The sequence below is a fragment of the Gambusia affinis genome, linkage group LG16 (assembly GCF_019740435.1).
Source record: "Gambusia affinis linkage group LG16, SWU_Gaff_1.0, whole genome shotgun sequence".
NCBI lineage: Eukaryota > Metazoa > Chordata > Actinopteri > Cyprinodontiformes > Poeciliidae > Gambusia > Gambusia affinis.
The window spans coordinates 4,398,545-4,418,782 of NC_057883.1; the positions used below are offsets into that span (position 1 = coordinate 4,398,545).

General features: G+C 39.1%; 1 protein-coding gene and 1 long non-coding RNA gene across 2 annotated transcripts; one reads left to right on the forward strand and one right to left on the reverse strand.

The window, feature by feature from the left end:
- Nucleotides 1-10,167: 10,167 nt before the first annotated feature.
- noto (notochord homeobox) lies at nucleotides 10,168-12,689 on the forward strand. Its single transcript, XM_044142941.1, has 3 exons — nucleotides 10,168-11,302; nucleotides 11,412-11,599; nucleotides 12,326-12,689. The coding sequence occupies exons 1-3, from the start codon at nucleotides 10,918-10,920 to the stop codon at nucleotides 12,530-12,532; spliced, it is 780 nt and encodes a 259-aa protein (XP_043998876.1). The 5' UTR covers nucleotides 10,168-10,917; the 3' UTR covers nucleotides 12,533-12,689.
- A 1,020-nt stretch (nucleotides 12,690-13,709) lies between these two features.
- Nucleotides 13,710-16,472, reverse strand: LOC122846196. Its single transcript, XR_006373196.1, has 3 exons — nucleotides 16,340-16,472; nucleotides 14,667-14,820; nucleotides 13,710-13,795 (listed from the first exon to the last, which is right to left on the reverse strand). It is a non-coding gene; the product is annotated as an uncharacterized LOC122846196 (long non-coding RNA).
- Between the last annotated feature and the right edge of the window lie 3,766 nt (nucleotides 16,473-20,238).

The following is a 20,238-nucleotide window of genomic DNA, read 5'->3' on the forward strand; positions in this document are numbered from 1 at the left end:
TAACCATCCGTCCACAAAGCTGGAGAACGCTGTGAAAGGCCACTCAACTGAGACCAGCAACTTTAAGGAGAAAGTCTCAGTGACTGAATTTACTCCAGTAATCTTCCAGAGCAACAAGAAAACGTATGTTTTACACTGGACTGCCCAGCGTTTTAGCTTTGATGCAAAGGGGCGAGCGAGGAGCAAGGAGTGGACCGCAGCAGGCTGGAGACGCGGCGGAGACAATACTGAGACGGCTGCAGGGCCCGACATAGCGGTTCCTCCTCCGGGATCTGGCTGCCATTATTCCAATTGGAGAACAATTTTTTACCTGTGACATCTCTTCAATAGATTGTTTATAATTTATCTCTATTCCACACAGGCACACTGATAAAGTTTCTAGAAATCCCCTTTTCTGGTCAAAACTTTGGATTTTTGGACCATAAGCAGATGATTGCTTCAAAATTATTATTACATATTATATATATATATCAGAATAAAAGCTGAAAACAAAGCTTCTAGAAATACTGGTAAGCCTTCACATTCTAAGCAATATGACAAGAAGATCTACTGAAACCCTTTAAACAATGTGACTGATTCACTTTCGCTCTCTTTGCTCTTTTCTCTGTTCTTCAACTGCAGATCAGTCTCTTCCACCATGACAGCTGCATGATATCAGTCCAAAGTAATAAAAGAAAAAAACAACAACACTGAAAATAATCTGCAGGACATGAGCGGGAGTTAAAGTCAAAAGTGATATATAAGATAAGACTGACACCTTCCCACTGTAGGCATGTCATAACAAAGAAAGCGCTGGTGTGATTTATAAGCTTAGAACCAAAAGAGACATTGAAGCTCTCGCTTTCACCCAGAAACCATCCGATGTGGGCATTAGGAATGCAGTAGTTGACAAAATTATGTGTAACATTAATATTAATACGGTTTAAAGCTTCATGAAGAAACTACATTGGTGAGCCTGTCCCTGTGTTTAGAACAGTAGAGCTAGAGAGGACTTTTGGTATAGCTAAAAACGATTAAGTGCTGTAGTCGCATCAATATCATTGTTCACGACAAAATCTGATCAGATTCTATCAGGAACAGAAATAACCAGTGTTGTTTCTTTCTTCTTCAGTTTTACTCTTTCTTGGACAGTTTAGACTCCTGCTGCCAAATACTTAATACTTCATATTTATTTAATTACCATTTGAAGCAATTTTGGTGCGATTATAATCGTTTTTGTTCTTTTGCTTTTAAGCCGTTCTAAACAAACGTGTCTTATAGTTGACTGTCTAAAAATGCTCTATAAATCAAGTCTGATTTAAAAAGAGATTTCTGGGTTTCTTGCTGCAGCTGCATAATTTGAGGAAAACGCGTGATTAAGATGTACACTCATTAAAATGCTGGTTGGAACAAATGCCATCGATACAGTTGTAATGAGCCAAGAAATACTGAGGCATCCGTTAAAATTTTTATCATTTAAAGGGACAGTATTATTTGTTTTCCAGGCACATGGTGCCATTTTGGAGCATAATCAAGTAACTATGTTAACTTTGGATTCTATTTAAAAATGCTATAAATATCAAATATTACTTAAAAGAAATTTGACTTCCCAATTTAACGCCTTGAAATTGAGTCTCTGTCTCTTTAAAAACTCCCAATATTTCTGAAACTCCACCTTCAGGAAGTCATCATAACACCACTCCTCTAATAACCCCTTAATGTTTTTTTTTAATCAGCATATGCCTAGCATCTGGGAGGTGGAGCTAGGTCCATTCAGCTGTTTTGCACAGCGGAATGGTTGCCATGGGAGATTAAAGGGTTTCTCAAAAAACCTGGAAAGAATCAAGACAACACTCTGGATATGTTTTTGATGAGGAAATAACATTCCAACATAATGTAAATCTCAAAAAAGTCGATTTTACACAATACTGCCCTTTTTAATTGCCCCAACTGTTCCTTCCACCAGATGGCAGCGGTCAGTCGTTCACCTGGTCTGAGGTCTTCCTGCCAGCCTGTGTGTGGTCTTGTTTGAAGCGTCAGCCGAGCTCTCGTAAACACACTAAATTAACCATTGTGTCCCTCTCTCTTTGCATAGCTTAAAAGACAGGAAAGTGAGGTGCAACGTGCCTTTAGATGGGCTGCCCACGCTAATTATTGCACTCAGTCCATCATGGCCCACAAAGTCAGCATATGTGTCTTTATTTGGCATTTCTCCAGGGAGACGGCTGCTTTGATCTGCCCTCATTGTCGTCCGTGTCAGATTCACGCGGGCAGATGCAAATCGCCACGGCCGCGCTGGGCCACTGTAAACCGGCGGTCCTGGAGCGCAGTCGTTACACGGCTGAATGGAGGCCGGAACACAGACTTCAAAGCAGCGCGAACATGAACGTACAATGTGGACAATTAAGAAACAGGTTTTAAGCCAATAAAATAAAAGATAAAAACTTGCAGGTGTAATTCCATGAGACAGAAAACACAGGAGTGAAATATATAAAGGAACTAAACATTTGATTCAACACTGGTTTTGTACGCTTTCCCAGTTACAAACAATAACAAAACCTCAGATTTTTAGATTTGAAAGTGAAGACAGAGAGAGAGAGAGAGAGACAGGATCTCACCCGAAAGTCCAGAAACAAAACGTATTGTAAAATTTAATTCATAGCAAGCGTAGGCCTGGTCTTGCCAATGTTACATTGGCAAGACCAGGTAGAAAAGGCTCCAAGACCATTAGCAGGAAACTGTGTGGGAAGGTAACAGCATCTGCCTTCTGCTCAATACCACTCAAATCTCATCTCCATTCAATGTTTCGTTTGGAGAAAAGTGTACTTCCATTAGCCAAGACACTAAAGATAGGTTGAGGACATGTCTTCCAACCCAAGGCAATCAAGAAGACACTCATGTTGAATCCCATTGAGGTCATAGAATGGCCTAGCTTGTCTTCAGACTTTAATCCTACAAAATCCTACAAAATGTCTGTAGGCAAGCGCAAGGATTTAGTTCCCAAGAGGCAACCAAGATACCAGAAGGATCTAGAGTTTCTATACAGAAGACCGGTCCAGATTTCATTATTAAAATACCAAACACCGTAACTAACATCAAAAAAGGGCAGACTCAATAAAAGTTTCCGTCCCAAGTACTATTCCTTTGTTTTTATGACATATTAATCACTTTTACATGTTATGGCCAGATCTAAATTGTTGTATTTTTGGCTAACATCTTGTCCTTCCAAATTAAAGTCAAAATACCATAAAATGCATAGGTATGTCTGACCTTACCAGCGATACCAATCTATGAACTTTTCTTGATATTCTCTCTTTCTCTCACTGTGAAAATTCAACTCAAACGTAATCAGACATTCTGTGCATATGAGTTTACAGAGACCACAGGCCGCTTGAAGAGAACTTTCTGGGCTCATGTCCAAACATGACTGGTGGTTATAATGACCAGAAGTATACAGTATATGTATATGTATGTCCATATTAGGGAAGAGACAACCTGCTGTAGCCTTCAAGTCCCAGCATGCAACCCTGTCACCTAAGAATCACATTTCTGCCTGAGCCTGTGTCCTCTGAAGCAGCTTCTTTATCATGTTGTGAGAAAGACACTGCAGACGGCTGCAGCTGCACAGCTCCATCGTAGAGATGCAATAAAAAATAAAACCATTGCTATTTTTGTAACCAGGGATTTCCAACTGAGACATAATACATGTGTAACTACTGAGTACTTGCCAAGAGAAGCATCAACAAGGACACAGAGCGGGAAAAAACTAAAGAGAAACCCAATAATCACTACCACTGCCTCTTGTAGCCATGACTTTTTATAAACAGAAAATGATTTCCAGATAAGCATGACAACATTTTATCTGAATACTGTTCCACCTACAACACAGATCATTTTATTGATCAAAATAAAAACCTTTTCAACAGGATTATTTCAAAATAATGTGTGGTTTCTTGGCAACCAAGAAAAGGCTAAAGCTAGCACATTAGCTACCAAGATCAACCAGGAAGTGGCCACTCCTCTGTAAACCGTCAGTTTAAAACTGGTAAGTTCTTGTCTGTATTTTGTCATTTTTCTTTTTTTGTGTGTGTGGAATAATTAGAGTAAATTTCCACAAAATAATGACTAAAAGAACCAGGAATATATATATATATATTTTTTTTGACGTTATGTTGTAAAACTTCCATTTTCAGAAAAAGAAATAAGCTTTATAGGGTAAAATTGTGTGTCCAGACAAAGGTTTTGACTTTGATTTTCAGAACTCACACAGTACAGACATTCAGGACTGTGTGAGTTTATAAATAAACTTAAATTAAAAATAAAATTTAGAATTTTTTTAATAGCATTTATCCACAAATATCAACATAGCATAGAAGAAAACCTACCTATCCATTCACTTCATTTCAAAAATGTTTTGAATTTTAACATTTTAAAATCTGAAAGCAGAGATTCCTTACACATAATACATTTTCTTCAGCAGACATTTATCAACAAATATTTTTTTCAAAAGATTATGTAAAGTTTGCAGCTCTAAACAAGCTCTAAAAAAGAGGAAAAGTTCAAAATAAGTTTCTGAAATCAGATTCTCAGATCCTTAATTTGTGAAAATAGGTGCTTATAAGATCCATTATAGCCCAATTAAAACCAGGCAGAAGCTAACAGAAACTCTGATCTGTGTGCTCCAGTAAAAGGCCCGGGGGGTTGAGGAAGTGTGGCCGCAATATAAGCAAATAGAGAATGTGAAGAGAGGAAATGGCCTGTTCCAGTAACCAGGAGCGGCGGTGCATTCAGGGCTCAGTGCCGTGTAGCTGCGCCACTCTCTGTCTCCTTTCAATGCGGCCAAGCCTCACGAGCGGCGCTTTATGGACAAAAAGCTCCGACACCCACAGGAAGTGTAAACAGAGGTTAAGTGTTAAAGTCCAACCCGCCAATTCTCACCTCCATTAAGCGGAGGAAAACGGGATGGAGTGGACGGGAGGGATGGGGGTCACGGAGCCCTCAAAGCACCTGGGAAGGGGCCCGATTTGCAGGACTGCAACCTCAAAATCTTCTATTTTTTTTTAAAGCAAGATTTTTTTGTTTTTTCTCGAGAATCCATAAAACCTTTCCAGGTTCAAAATTCTCAGCACAGCAGGAGAGCAAAACTATTCACAGTCCTTGAATTTGTCCTTGTTTATCATGTTTAAAATTCATTTTATGTGCATGCAACACACAAAGTACATGGACGAGTGGATGCAAAACGATGTGTCGTTTTCCAAACTTTTTACATTTACTGTTTGTGACTAAGCCTTTTCTTCTGCAAACTGCTTTTACTTCGGCTCAAGTGTCAGACATCTTGAATACACTCCAGCAGCGTTCCCAGGACAGACAGACACGCCTCCCGTTCACTGAGAAAGTTAATCCTTCATTAAGTTGGTATCGTTGTGGTCAGTTGTCAATGCAAACAGTCAGAGGACGCGGTGGTCACCTGTAAGCCCCCAGCTCACACAGTAGCCCAAAGGGTCAGGTACAGCGTTGGAAGGGGGCGTGGCTTTACATTATAATGAAAATAGCACTCAATCTGCTCAGCGATATGCAAAACAGGCTAGTTCCAGTCAAGAAATGAGTTGGGTCATTTATCTTTTTAATCCACGTATCGGAAAACTGGAATCTCTTTATTCCGGATGACAACAGCTGAACGATCGATATCTGTCCCACACAAACCTTTCCCAGCGGTTTCTGCTTTTAAAAACAGCTCTTTCCTTAGATCTCTAAAACTTTCTCTTCTCTACTATTCAGCAAGAAATGAGCCCTGACAAGAAAGACAGCATTCGAATGTGATTTCTATTCAATCCCACAATTAAGCCTCACAATTAGAAGATGAAAAGACATCCCAGTGTTTCAATCATAACAGCAAGCGTCAAAATATCTGATAGCTCTTCACTGGCATGCTAATGGCCTATAAAGGCTTGTTTTCACTTAGACTTGGCCTCTTCGGACATGTTTTAACAAATCCTGAGGAGTTCCTTTGTTGTAAATCTCAGATGTTTCTAACAAAACTTTAAAGAAAAATTACATAAATTGAGAAAAACTTGAGTAAGAACTGACATAAATAAGAACTGGATTTGTTTCCATCTCCCGTTTAGCTCATTAACTCTTTTTTGGAAAAGCCAAAAATTAACCCAAGTGAGCAAGAAAAACGTCTTTGCGAAATTGAGGTAAGGTGTTTTGAATCTCACCATTTCCATCGACTCTGATTGATTCAAAATTCAAACAAATCTTTGAAATGCGCATAAAAAATGTGATATACACAATTTCTTGGTGGTGACCTACAATGTGCGCAGCTTCATAGTTTGTGTCTAAAATATATCTGACTACCACAAGCTGCGTTTCCTTTGACCATGTAATTGCGCAAATTGGAAATACAAAAATAAATCTGTTCAATGGAAACGCGAGAATTTCAAAGTAACTCATGTTTTTGAGTAAAAAGTGGTATCACTACAACGAGGGGGTTTTTCAGCCCTATCGAAATTAGTGTATTTCATAACACTGCAATGAAAACACTTTTGCACTCCACATGATTAACAACAGGATGTTGCTACTGGTGGAAACATTGAAGAAGGCGACAGGAAGTGGTAGCTGGATTCTGGCATGGGATGTTTTTTAAGAAATTACTGCGTGAACAAACGTCCTCACATGTGATTTTCATTGTTTCTTATTTAATAGAAACACCACAATGGTAAGATTGTGTTATTTCAGCCTTAGCAGAATATTGACAAAGTTTTGCACACATTTGTAACAGAAACCCAGCTACATATGCGAGGCACGACAAATGAAGACTCATATGCATAACGGTAGGGAAAGTGTAAACAACACAAGCTAAAATATCAAAATCTTAAGTGAGAAAATGAGGTGAATTAAAGATTAGATGTAACTTTTCATGAAGTTTCAAAATGTGGAAGAAGTTTATTTACTGATGATGTTTTGAGGAAGCAAATTCAGATGCAGGCGGATGAGGAACGCATCACACGCTGCATCTTTTGGTCTTATTTTAAAGAAGTCCGGTTTGCTTAGAGGTCAAATATATTTTGCAATACTTTAAGATGTTCTGATTCCAACTTGAGGACAAATCGGAAAGCACACTAGCATGCGGCTGCTGAAGTACCCGGATGCGTACTGCAGCCAGACGAACGATATGTGGCTTTTTCTCCCATTCAGAGCGGATGTGGAGGCCGAGGCCCAGCAGGAACCTGAAGCGACCCACTCAGGCCCAGAGGCCGGCCGCTCTGGGCCTGATTCATGTAAATGACTTAAAAAAAATTAAAAAAAACCCTCATTAGTGATGGATGTGAGGGGACAGGAAAGGCTCAGCACTGTGATAGCTGAAAGTGTCGGCCGGGTGAGAAAAGGGCCAGAGATAATAATGATGACGGCGTTTCTTTATGCCTTTGTTCCATTCAATCACCTGTGAACTACAACCGAGCTTCTCTTCACTGCAGCTGTCACTCCTCTGTCATCCCACAGGGAGAACGTTCTCAAATCTTGCATTGTTATCACGTTTGCTAATGATAAATTGTAGAAATATTGCATGAAAATTCACAAATACTTACATGACTTGTTTATATACTTATTTTTGGATGCAAAACAGAGTTTAAAGGAAAAAACCTGCGAGGCCTCAGGGGTTTTTTTGTTTGTTTTTTTAACAACTTGTCTTTCATTTTATTGGGATGATGTTATGTGGATTTCTTTTCAACACCATGAGTTAATATTTTGCACAATCTTTTGTGGAAGTTAGTTTTTTGGGGTTTTTTTTTTAAGTCAGCCATCGCCTTGTACGTCCTTGTGAAATGTCTCAAGCTCAGTTTGGATTCAGGTTGTGCCACAAACTTGAACTTGGATGTACGTCTGACTTTGACTAGGTCATTTTAGCTTACAAGTATATAGTTTATATCATTAAGAGAGGAGAGATGAGATTTAAAGAGCTGGCTGTGGGAGGGGACTGTTTACAATGTAACACCAGGAAGTGGAGGAGTCCACAGTTAATCCGAAAGCACAACACACTTTTCAGATTTTCATTAGTAAAAATCAAAACAAAAACTATTTGTCAAGCATGAATTTTATTTTGGAACATTTTCTAAAGCTGGAGATCCTACATGAGTTGATTTTTTATAAACGTGATTGGTCATTTAAAAAAAAAAATTTTTATGTTTAAAACAAACACAATTAGGAGGCAGAATGTGTCTCAGCTTAGGATGCGGGAACCAGAATGGCTGCTGCTGACTCTTCAGGCTTAAGGGGAGAGCCTTGAGAGGAAAAAGGACAACCCACTGAGCCATTAGTGGGCGTCCTGTAGCTCCACTTCTCCTCTCAGCCATGACTATGAAAGGAAGGCCTTCTGGGGCAACACGCCGCATTTTCCTTGTCTGGCTCCAATAAACAACAGCAGCTGAATGAAAGCTCTCTCATTGCAGGACACAAAACTGCAACTTTGACTAAATCACAATACATGAATAAATACATTTAAAAAACTGATTAAAGATCAAATTCGAATTGATTGACTTATTTCAGATTATGATTTTTTTTTTTTACATAGTTTTTCTACTAGAAAATAAACTATAAAATGACAAATATTGCCTGCTGTAACAAAAGTCAATATAGAACTGAATACTTGGAACCTCACTCATTTATTTGTGTAAGATATACATATATATATATATATATATATATATATATATATATATATATATATATATATTTTTTTTTTTTTTTTTTATTACCATAAGAAAAAAAATAATTATCTGGCTTTAATTGAGTTAAGCATTTAGAAATCTAAAGAAATACATTGGAGTATCCATTAAGAGTTCAACTTAATAATTTCTCATAAAAAATACTGATTACAAATGACCCCAAAAAATGTTTGCACCTTACACTGGTGTTATTTGTTCAATTTCAACAACTTGCTTTATCAGTGTAGGCCAAAGTAACACCTGAAGCTTAATGGATTTTTTTGAGTAATTAAGAGGGATTTTAAAAATATATATATATGTAAATATATTTACCCAGCTTGCTGAGTAAGCAAATTTTTTAAATTCTGCATTAAACTTTATAGATTTTATTCAGAGCTATTGATCAATACAGATTAAGACAGTTTCATTAGCTTAGTTTTAACAGTGCAAGGCAAGAGAAAACAAAATCTTTGTAATATAATTAATCACACATATGAATAGTAAGAGGCGTAAAAAGACCTTAAAAACAGTTCAGACTTTTCTGATTTTTTGCGTTTACTCACGGGAGTTGCACTAATTTATGAAAGGCCCTTTTAGCTGTTAAACTTACAGATTTCTACTCCTAAATGCTGACTGAAATCAGCATTTAAGTACAGTGAATGTAAACTAACCCTAACCCTAAGAACAAATTTTGTGAGATAAATAAATATAATAAAAATATCATATACAGAGTATACTATTTTTGTTATTTGGTTTGACAATTTCGCTTTGTTGTTCGTACAAACATTTTTTTTTAACTGAATACAATTTAGAAATGAATTTATTGAGAATTAAAGGGGACATTTTGGAGGCAGGGGGCAGCTCGGCTCGGCTCGGCTCGGCTCGGCTCGGCTCGGCTCGGCAGTCTTGGGGGTGGGTGGTCCGGGACTTGGGGCATCAGAAGACGCACGATCATTGTTGAGCTACCGGTGGAGAGCGTCTGTGTTTGCCCTCTTCATTAGACATTCCAGTGTCATGTCGGCAGAATAAATAAAAAGGAGCGGAGGTCAAAGGGGGCGAGCGGTGTTTAAATGTGTTTTAACAGTCAGTTAAAGCTGCGGACGCTTTCTGTCACTTTCCAAATGATGGAAATGACCCTGGAAAGTTTGCAGAGCTGGAAGTAATCCCGAATTAAAAGAGAGGGAGACTCTCCGGATAGTGTAAACAAGCAACCACGGGCCAGATTTTACTACTTAATCCAAGATACCATCTTAATTCACCGATATATTCTGTTTAATGACATTTTAGACTATTAGTTTAGCTTTATTTGTCACGTGCACATTATACACAGTACAGTGAAATGCCAAGGAGAAAGGGGGGTGGGGGGAGAAACACAACTAAAACAAGAGCAATAATAAAAAAACAAAAAAGATAAGTATTAATATTAAAAAGATCATTTAAGCCTCAGAATTGAGCAAACGAATGGCTTGTTGCCGAGCAACGGTCCAGGTGGACGAGCGGTCGCATTTTGAGGATGGGACGTATCAACCTGTGGATTAATGTAGTGAAGTGGGATTAGTGGAGCCGCTCCGTGAGCCCACCACACCCCCGCTGAATCTGACGCCTCGGTTACAGCAGGCAGCAGGTCTCAAACGCCACACAGCTGCTGCTAAAAAGCACACTTTGCTAACAGAACACGGTCATGTTAGGACTGAATGAAAGGTTAACAAGACAATAATCCACAAACCAACCAAGAATCTGTGATTTGGACGGCCCACGGTGAGTTGTTACGCTCCTTAAAGCATCTGCTGGCCAGGCGGGACTTAAAAGGCCACCAAATAAGATGATTTAGGAACATCAAGGCTTTCCCCAGCGGTAATGATTACATTTGGATTTAAGATCCATGCAAGAATTTGTTGCGCAGTAAATCTCCTTAGTCCCCGCCCCCTTCCCCCACAGCCCCCAGCGCTCTTCAAAAGCCTTGTTATTCAAAGGGTTAGGATGTTTGACAATCCCAGCTTGTACAACTCCACCAATTAATTGGATACGTTGTAGTAAGGATGTTGGGTCTCTCTCATCTGTTGCTTAGAAAGACAAAGGCTTAGCGGGGGGGTTGTTCGCACCTCCCCGTGCTGCCGGGGTATAAATCGAGGCTCTTCAGGTGGGTCAGGGATTCATTCTCAAAGTGGACCTCGGAGCAGCAGCTTTATTTAATTTAATTTTTTATTTCCCCCTCGGAGAGCAAATTTGAAACATGCAGATACCGAACAGACCAATGGAAACTGGAGGATACTCCGTGCGTAATTACGCACAGGCCTCACTATGCGCTCAGAGCAACGGGAACCGCTGCGCCCCCGCCGCGAAGGCTCCAAGCGGGAAGTCTTTCACCATCGAGGCTCTGCTGGCCAAGCCGGAGGAGGCGGCACCCAGAGACCGGAGCGGCCCAAACCAGTGTGGGGAGAGATACCCGCAAACCGCGCCTCCTCCACACCTGGCCGGGTTAACGCTTCCACCGGCACAATACTTCTATTCGCCCAACGCGTTGCACCCCAGCATTCACCCGCAGCCTGGATATTCCGTGTACTGCTACCCGCCGTTCACGTACGCGCCATCCTACCGGGGAGCATTTTACTCACAAGGTAAAAGAAGAAGAAGAAGAAAAAAAAAACTGGAGCGACGTCGGACACGTAGAAGATCACGACTTCGTGTTACAGTGTCAGTGAACGTTTCCTCTCTCTTTCTTCGCAGCTACCGTGTCCAAAGCGAACGCAGCGATGCACCAGTTCAAGACGAAAGGCGGAAAGTCGAAACGCATGCGCACCAGCTTCACCAGCGACCAGCTGTCCCGGCTGGAGAAGGAGTTCGCCCGGCAGCAGTACATGGTGGGATCCGAGAGGTTCCTCCTGGCCTCCGCTCTGCAGCTCACAGAGGCTCAGGTCAGACCTAGAACAAGAGAACCAGCTTTTAAAACAAAGCAATAAAAAAACTAACTATTATTTCTTAAAAGAAATCATTAAAAGCTAAAAGACATAAAGAAAACAAGCAGATTTTCAGGATTTTTAATTTCTATGTTAACGTCTAATTTATTCCTCAAATAAATTAAATCAGTTTTAAAAGCTGTGGACTTAACGCTATAGAAACAATAAGCAGCATTTATGTTAATAAATTTGACAAAGCATTTTCACTTATGAAAAAAAAAAAGATCATAGTGTTTAAAAATTCTCATTTCAGAGTTATCTCTCAGAATATATAATTATGCAACACTGACATATCTCAATTGACAAATATTAAATACGTAAAACATTAATGTTACATAAATAGTAAAACCTGCCCTTGGTAGCAGGTTTGTCTTTAGCATTAAAATCACTAAGCTAACCAAAACTTTATACAAAGTTACAATTTTACTCTACATCACAAATTTTGATGGTTTTGTAGCTTCTATGAAAACTGATATATTCATTCAAAATATAACTTTCATAAACATATTCTCACTGGTTCTCCACTCACCACGGAACCAGTGAGGCTAGCGGCTAGCTACTTTTACTAAGATAAATCTGCTAATTTAACTAGCAGAACATCACATTTCGAAACTAGTGTCAAAGTGTGAAATAAAATCCATGTTGACATCCTTCTAAATATTTTTTTTCTCCGTCTCTCTCCAGGTCAAAGTCTGGTTCCAGAACAGACGCATCAAGTGGCGCAAACAGAGTCTGGAGCAGCAGCAGGCCAAACTGGCCAAACTGGGACTGGCCGCTCCGCCCAAGAGTCCCGGATCTCAGGGCCACGGAGACGAAGGTGACGAAGACGAGGACTTCTCCGACTCGGATGTGGACATCGATGTATCCGATGACCTCGTGGACCACTGCTGACCGTTTCAGAACAAAGACTTCCCTGTACATAGCGCTGAGAAAGGAGGCGGCTGTCTCCGACTATGACTATTTAATAGATTTATACTTATATATTTAATTTTCTACGTTTGTTCCTCGGAGATGAGAACGTATTTTGTATCGCTTTACATCTGACATATTTTAAAATATATTTTAGGACTTTAATGCCAATTCAGTTGTGTTTCTTTCTTTCTCCTCTGCACTTCACATCAAAAGCTTTCAAAGGAAAACATAAAAGGCATAATTTAAAAGTTCAAATAACACATTTTGTGAACGTCACATAAAGCATCTTGAGATTCTGCCTCTCCTCAGTAAAGATACACTCCAGTCATTCTTTTAGATGCACTCATCAGGGGTCTGGATGTCACACTAAATTAAAATAATTTATTTGAACTCTTCGATTTTGGGAGTGGATTCATTTTGCAACGCAGCTTTAGTCATTTTTGCAAGCTAATATTGTGTGGATCGATGTTGATATACTGTGGGTTTTCTCTAATCTACAACTCTGGAAAAAATCAAGAGATCACTTAAAATAATCAGTTTCTGTGATTTTATATTTTAACGGTATTTGAGTAAAATGAACGTTGCTCTTTTATTCTATGAACTGCTGTCAACATGTCTCTGAAATTCCAAGTGAAAAATTTGTTTCTTTGCAAAAAGTGAGAAATGCTCAAAATCATGAAAACGATGCAGCGCTTTCAGACCTCAAATAATGCAAAGAAAACAAGTTCATATTAATTCAGAAACAACAACACTAATGTTTTAACTGAGGAAGAGTTCAGAAATCAATGTTTTCTGGAACAACCACAAGGTTCTCAGTGGGGTTCAGCGCTCTGGGCTCTTCATTTTTTCCAGAGCTGTACACAAGGAACAAAACTTTATTTACAACCTTAAGTTTATACATAAAATATATCCAAGAATAAACAATTCGCTAAGAAACCACATGCTTCTTGAATTCATCAACAATTTTCTGGCATAATTCTTGTGAGTTACATGAGCAAACGCTTTGACTTTAATTAGATGGTTTCTTTGCGTGGACGTTTTGAGGCTGAGTCTATTTCAGAACCAAGTATTTCAAAAGTGGTAGTTGCTTTTCCCTTTTCCTCTCACAATATCATGACCATGCTTGACCAACACACTTATACACATACCTCTGGTTGTTTCAGGCAACTTCATTGGTTGATGTTGAACTCTCCTTCATTTCCTCACATGTACGGGTTTCTCTTTGAGTGACGTGGCCGGAACCTGGACACAGTTATACAAATCAATCGATCAGGACAACGATCCCAAACACAACAAAACTCAGTTACCAAGGACAAAAATAGGCCTCATTTGCTGGCTAAGCTAGAAAGTTGGGTCTGTGATCATCAAATTAAATGATCTGATGATGATGAGAAGAGGTGGACAAATATCCAGAGTAAATTATTTCCAAAGCTTGTTACAAAATTTTACAAAAGACATTTAAAGTTGAGTTGTTTAAATTCAATCGCAAATTTATAAATTACTAGTTTTGTGAACATTGAATTTGTTTTTGAAGTCCATTGTGGCATTTTATAGCATGATCAAATAAGTATGTTACTCTCAGTTATAAAGTATTTAACTTTAAAAAAAATTAATAACTTGAAATTGGGCTTCTGTTTCTTTAAAAACTCCTTTTCTTTCTGAAACTCAGGAAGTAATCACAATATGGCTCCTCTTTTAACCTTAATAGCGTTGTACTGAGAAGTAGCTCCTGTAATGAGCTCAGCAGAGCCGCAGTTCCACCAACTGTTAGCTAATTGCTTCTGGCTAGTCTGAAGGAGCCAGCAGCTCCTTCAGAGAACGAGTGTTTGGAAACTCCCTAGAAAGTGAAACTAGGTCCACCCAGGTGTTTTGCATACCTGAATGGTTGTCATAAGAGATTCAAAGGTTCTCAAACATGCATGAAAGCATCAAGACAACACTATGTTACACTATGATATGTTTATGATGAGGGAATGACATTGTAACATTAAGCAAAGCTCAAAAAAGTCGATTTTAAATGGACTGTGATGACTGCAGGTGAACTTTTGACCATAACCTTTCAGCCACTGATCGTTTGTGCTGCTAAATGCGATAAATTACACTTCCTCATTACCTCGGCTTCTGCTAAAATCGAACCCCTCTTCTGTCCGATCACGACATTTGCTCGTAGATCATCGCGCCTCCCTCTGCCCCCGGGGTGAAGACGACATTTCCTCCCGGGTCTGCTCTCACGTAAAGTCGGGGACAGACTCGGGTTCCCCTCCGATCTGAGCAAAGCAAATAAATACCCAGCTGGGGGGATTAGCTGGAATATCTGTAACCCCCGGGGCTGCTAGGGGTCACTCTGTCTCAGCACCACAGAGCCAAGCTCTCGCTGCTTAATCTGTTTAAACCGCCAGCATGGCTGTTCTCACTGCCAGTCGGTGGACACGATTCCCACAAGCCCACCCAACCACAGGCAGGTGTCAGCTCTCTGGCAGACAGAAGGATGTCGATGTGGGAGTCTTGTCAGAGTGGCTGATGACAAACACTGGACACAACGTCATTATTTTGTGTTAACAGATATATTCTGATATATTTTCAGGCTTCATGGAAATGTGTTTGTACAGGAAAGCTGCTGCTGATGAGTAAACAATGAAGGAATTGTGGCTTCCTGTGCCGGTAACGCTCCACTTCTGATTGGAGGGAATGGAAGCATGATTAGAAACAACTGTTTGTCTTTTTTTATTATTACTTTCCCTGTCATTTAAAACCGTATACAAGCACTTAATTTTGACACCTTTTTAATGTTTTTAATACTCCTTTTTAATACATATCTTTTGCTTTTTTGATTTGGCCAGATTTAGATATTATTATTGTAATACATTGTCCAGGATTTACAAAAATACTAATTCAAATTTTGTGACGGCATGCAAAAAGATGAAGTCAGACATTTTCTTTAGACTTGAGAATAAAGTCGTAAAATGATTACTTTGTTTTCATAATACAATATTCTTGTATTATCTCAACTTTATTCTCGTAATTTTATTATTATATCTTCTTAGCGTGGCCCTGATGACATACTTTTAGTTTTCTGTCCAACCAAATAAAATTTCCTAATAACAACACGGCTCTTCAAAACAAAATAGCTTGTTTTAGAACATATGCAGTCAGAAATTTGGTTAGATTTCTAATTTACAAAGCAAAAAAAAAAAACAAAAAAAAACAAAAAAAACTATATTTTGTTTTGAAAAATTATTGTACTTCCCTTTGGGGTTAATAAAGTATTTTTGAATTTGACTTGATATATAATACATTTCCTTCCATGGGACATGTATTTTTTTTTCTGTAAATTTATATTAAAAAAAAGCTGATAATTTGCATCACAATGACAAAAAAATGACTTCATAAAAGAATAATCAACAGAATAAATATGCACACCTTGCACGAATACAACTATTGTTTTTAATTCTATTTACATTTTGAAATATTGCTCAGTTTTTAGCAAGTTGCTAAGAGCCACATGTGGCTCCAGAACCACAGGATGCAGACCAACTTCGCTACATGTTTTCCCACCTTGTCTCCCTATTGTCCATTTCCTATCTGATCTACTGCACATAAAGACCATTAGTGGCAGAAAAACCTTTAAAAATGTGTACATCTACAAGGGGAAGAAAAAAAAAGAGCTAAACCAACAAAAAATTGCAGCGGAACGTGGTGAAAACTAAGACGTGTACTGGAAAGTAAAACAAATTATAGGCAAATCTTAAACAACAGACATAATCTCCTCTGTCTCTCGCTCCCCACCTGGTTCTCCTGATCGCTTTGATTAACGGCGAAGTGGATCTGAAGACGGATAGAATTTGTGTAAAAACCCATGGCCAGCTTTGTCTGACGCGATCAGCCTGGAACAGGAAACCAAACGGCTCCCTCCCTCCTCTCAGTGGCCCGGCGTAATCCCATAGAGAGAAACACACTGAAGCAGACAGAATCCTGGGAAGAAAAAAAAAAACACTAAGAGCATCCTGAGGCGGGGAACCAGGGGGGGTCATCGCCTCAATTAGCACGAGGCACCTTAACGGCTGGAAACACGGCGAGACTGGCTCTGTTCCTTAAGATTCTCTGCAAGGTCTGAGGGGAAAGAGTCAACTGGTCCATCTTTATCTGTTTCTATAGCTGCTGCTCTCATCGGAGGAGTCAGGTTAGCACCCTGCAGAGCCAGAGAGGATGTGGCTCTTTAGTCACTGTGTAGTTATACTGAGGGAGGGTCTGTTTGTGTAAAATGTTGGCAGCTTTATTGTGTGGAAAACCATCTTCGATAAGTCTGTCTCCATGATGGGAACGTACAGAGGTTACATAGGAACAGAGATTGTTTTCACACCTGCTGGTACCATAGACTCGGTTCGATTAAGGGACCAAAGTTGTGACATTTGTTACATTTTCAGCTGGTGTGGAAAAACCTGTTCCTCTCCTCGCCTGTGGCGTCGCTGCACCAAGAAATGCTGGAGAAAACGACATAAAAACTTCTGAAGAAGACATGAGCAAAAATTCATCTTTCAAGAAATGTAAACACAAATGGAGTCGTGTTGGATTTTTTGAGGTCGTAGGATTTCTCTTTTGTGCTTGGCAAAAGGCCACAACACATTTCTCCCGCTAGCTCCAGACAAACAAATTAAACAAGTTATATATTGTGCAATAATATGATGAAACGTAACAGCAGCACTCAATACATTTTCTGGTGTGGAAATGTGAAATTATTATGACGGAGCGGATATTATGATATCATGCTCGGTTATTACACATGCACAAACAGCTGTTAAACAGAAAATGCTGACTAGAAATCATTTTTCTGTCATTATTTTGGCGCCCCCTCTAGCAGCGCCCCTTCTACAAACAACAACAATAATGATGACAATATTCAGGCTACCAATGCTGCTCCAACAGGAACAACATAACCTATCAAGATAATTTCTTGTATTTAGTGTAGATCATGTACTTTGAATTGTTTAATGTTCAGGAACTAGAAGCGGCGAAGCACTGTGAGTATTTCCAGAGGTTGCGTCAGTCAGACGTAACCACACGACGCAGCACCAGTTCCAGTGTTTGACCGTCAGATTGTAATGCAGCTGTGAGAAAGGTGTGAAAATTCTCACGGAGAGCAACAACCCGCTGCTCCAGCAGGGACAGAGGAGACTGTGACAAAGGAGGGGATTGTTCCAAATAGAAACCCTCTCCCCCCTTTTCTCTCTCTCTCTTTTTTTTTTTTTTTTTTTTTTTTTGCATTTTATTTGCAGAGGTGAAGAACCACTTTACTCCATCTAATAGTCATTAGCTTTCATTACCAGCGTTTGAAGTGGAAGCAGCTCTTTGTTGGGTCGTCAAAAAGGGAACAAAACCCCCCCCCCAAAAACAAGAGGGGCTCTTCCGCAATATCTCCGCCGTAGGCTCCTGGAAAGCAGCAGGAGTCGGTGAGTCAGAAAACAGGAAGTGGATACGGTTCGACGAATTCAAAATGCAATATTATTGAAATAATAATTTTAAAAATAAAAAACATATCAGACCTCCCTTCGTCGGTGTTCTGGTTAGTAGTCGGGTGTTTGTTTATTCGGAGGAGCCGGGGCCGCAGGTGGCTCCTGGAGGACCCCACTTCTCACGCAGGTGGCACAAACGCAGCGACGTGCTACTTTTCCCATGTGGTTATAACGGGGTGAAATTTTCCAAGTATTTAATTGGAACAGATTAGCTGAGCACACAACGCTAATGCGGGACAAAATGGCCAATTATCTTATTAATAAAGAGGGCAGAACAACAACGGACCGGGAAGGATGACCCAGAATATCACAAGCATAAATATATTCGTACATCCAAGTTGTTTAGAATTTAGCAACTTGTACTTGATTTTAATTACAGTAACCGTGAAATAAGCATGTTTATGAATGTATCTGTCGCTGTTGCTCTCGGAGTTGAGGTATCTAAAACAACTCCGAGAGTTGTTTCAGATACAAACACAAAATTCACGGCTGTGAATTTTGTGCTAAATTCACCACTAGATGGCAGCATCTGCTCGAAAATTCATACTTTTCGGTCGACTCCAGGGTTTCAGATTCTTCTGCTGCATTTTAAGTCAAACGTTATCATATACATTGCTTCACATTAATGTTAAATTCTATTTTTTCAGAAGAATTTTTAAACAAAGTAGACACGCCCAGGTTTGCTTTGTGTTTGATAGATGTAGTCTCGAAAACAATAATATTATAAAGCAACGCTGAGTGACCGCTTAGAGTATTCATACTGTATTGTAAGAAAACTACACATTGTATCATTTTGATGATGGCATAAGAAAATAGGAAATGTTATATTGGTCTGAGAAAACATTATATAAATATTACATATAGCCAGCTGTATTTTTATGTGACTATTTTATAAATATTTTTGAATCACAGTCACAGCAGCTGAGCCATTACTAATCATTATTTATTGAAGTGGAAATGTTTGGGTCTGGTTCCACTAGAGGGCAGCACTTACATTATATTGAGGTTCCATATCTTTCTTCATTTATTGGACCCTCGAAACAACTTGGTAGATAATTGTTCATAGAATGTTTTTCTACGTCTTAACAGTAAACATATTTACATCAAATCAGTGTACAGTATGAGACACAATGACCGATGGTGAAACTTGGCTATTCACTGTGAAGAGTTGCTATGTTTTGTACTTCAGTTTGCATTTTTATTAGAACTGCAAACAGAGCCGGCCCAAGATTTTATAGAGCCCTGAGCAGAATTTAACATGAGGCCCCATCACTAATTCAGCCAGGCACCTACCAGTTACTATAGTTTTATAATATCTGGATTAAGTTGTCTAAGATTGACCCTCACATTTTCTACTTCACATTATTTGTGAAATAAATAGCAGTTAATAAATGTTAAATTTTTAATATTCATTTTTTTCCTGACAGGAAAAGGAAGCACTGTTTTCATTTGTATTTATTTACTCTTTACACATAAAGATAAACTACAGCTTTCAACAATCTGTGCTGATTATAGAACGGTGCTCTGGTTGGATGAATCCGCAATCCAACTTATTGGTCCACATACTATGTGGAGAGAAAAAAACTGCCACTGCACATGCTCCCTGAACGCATCATGGTGAAACATGGTGGTGGTAGAAGTTCAAAAGTCCTAAACGTACAGCCTAAGCCATACAGTAGTTCTTATGCAAGTGTTAAATTGGTCCAGTTAAAGTCCACGGCTAAATCCATTCAAGATCTTTCAGGACTGGAAAATGTATATTCTCATCTACTCTTGATTTAGACTGAGTTTAGCTACTTTCCAAAGAACAGTCGGTGAAAAGTCCATTTCCAGAACAGTGCAGGTGGTAGAGATAAAAAAAAATAAAAAATGCACCTAATTGTAGCAAGAAACATTGATTCAGGGCAAGTTGAAATGAAATGTATGCCGCACATTTCAGATTTTCATTAGTAACTATTCTGACAGAATTTTACCTCCACTTCAGATAGGCACAACTCAATGTTGGTCTGTGAAGAAAAATCGGTTTGTGGTTTCACAGTAAGAAAAGAGTAAAAGTTTAAGAGTGTAAATCATTTAATTTGTTTTACATATTTGTTAAATATCTGTGAAAAGATGGATCTATGCCTCCTTCCTGAGCTCCTGTTGCCCTCTAAAGAAACGTACAGCTCCTGACCC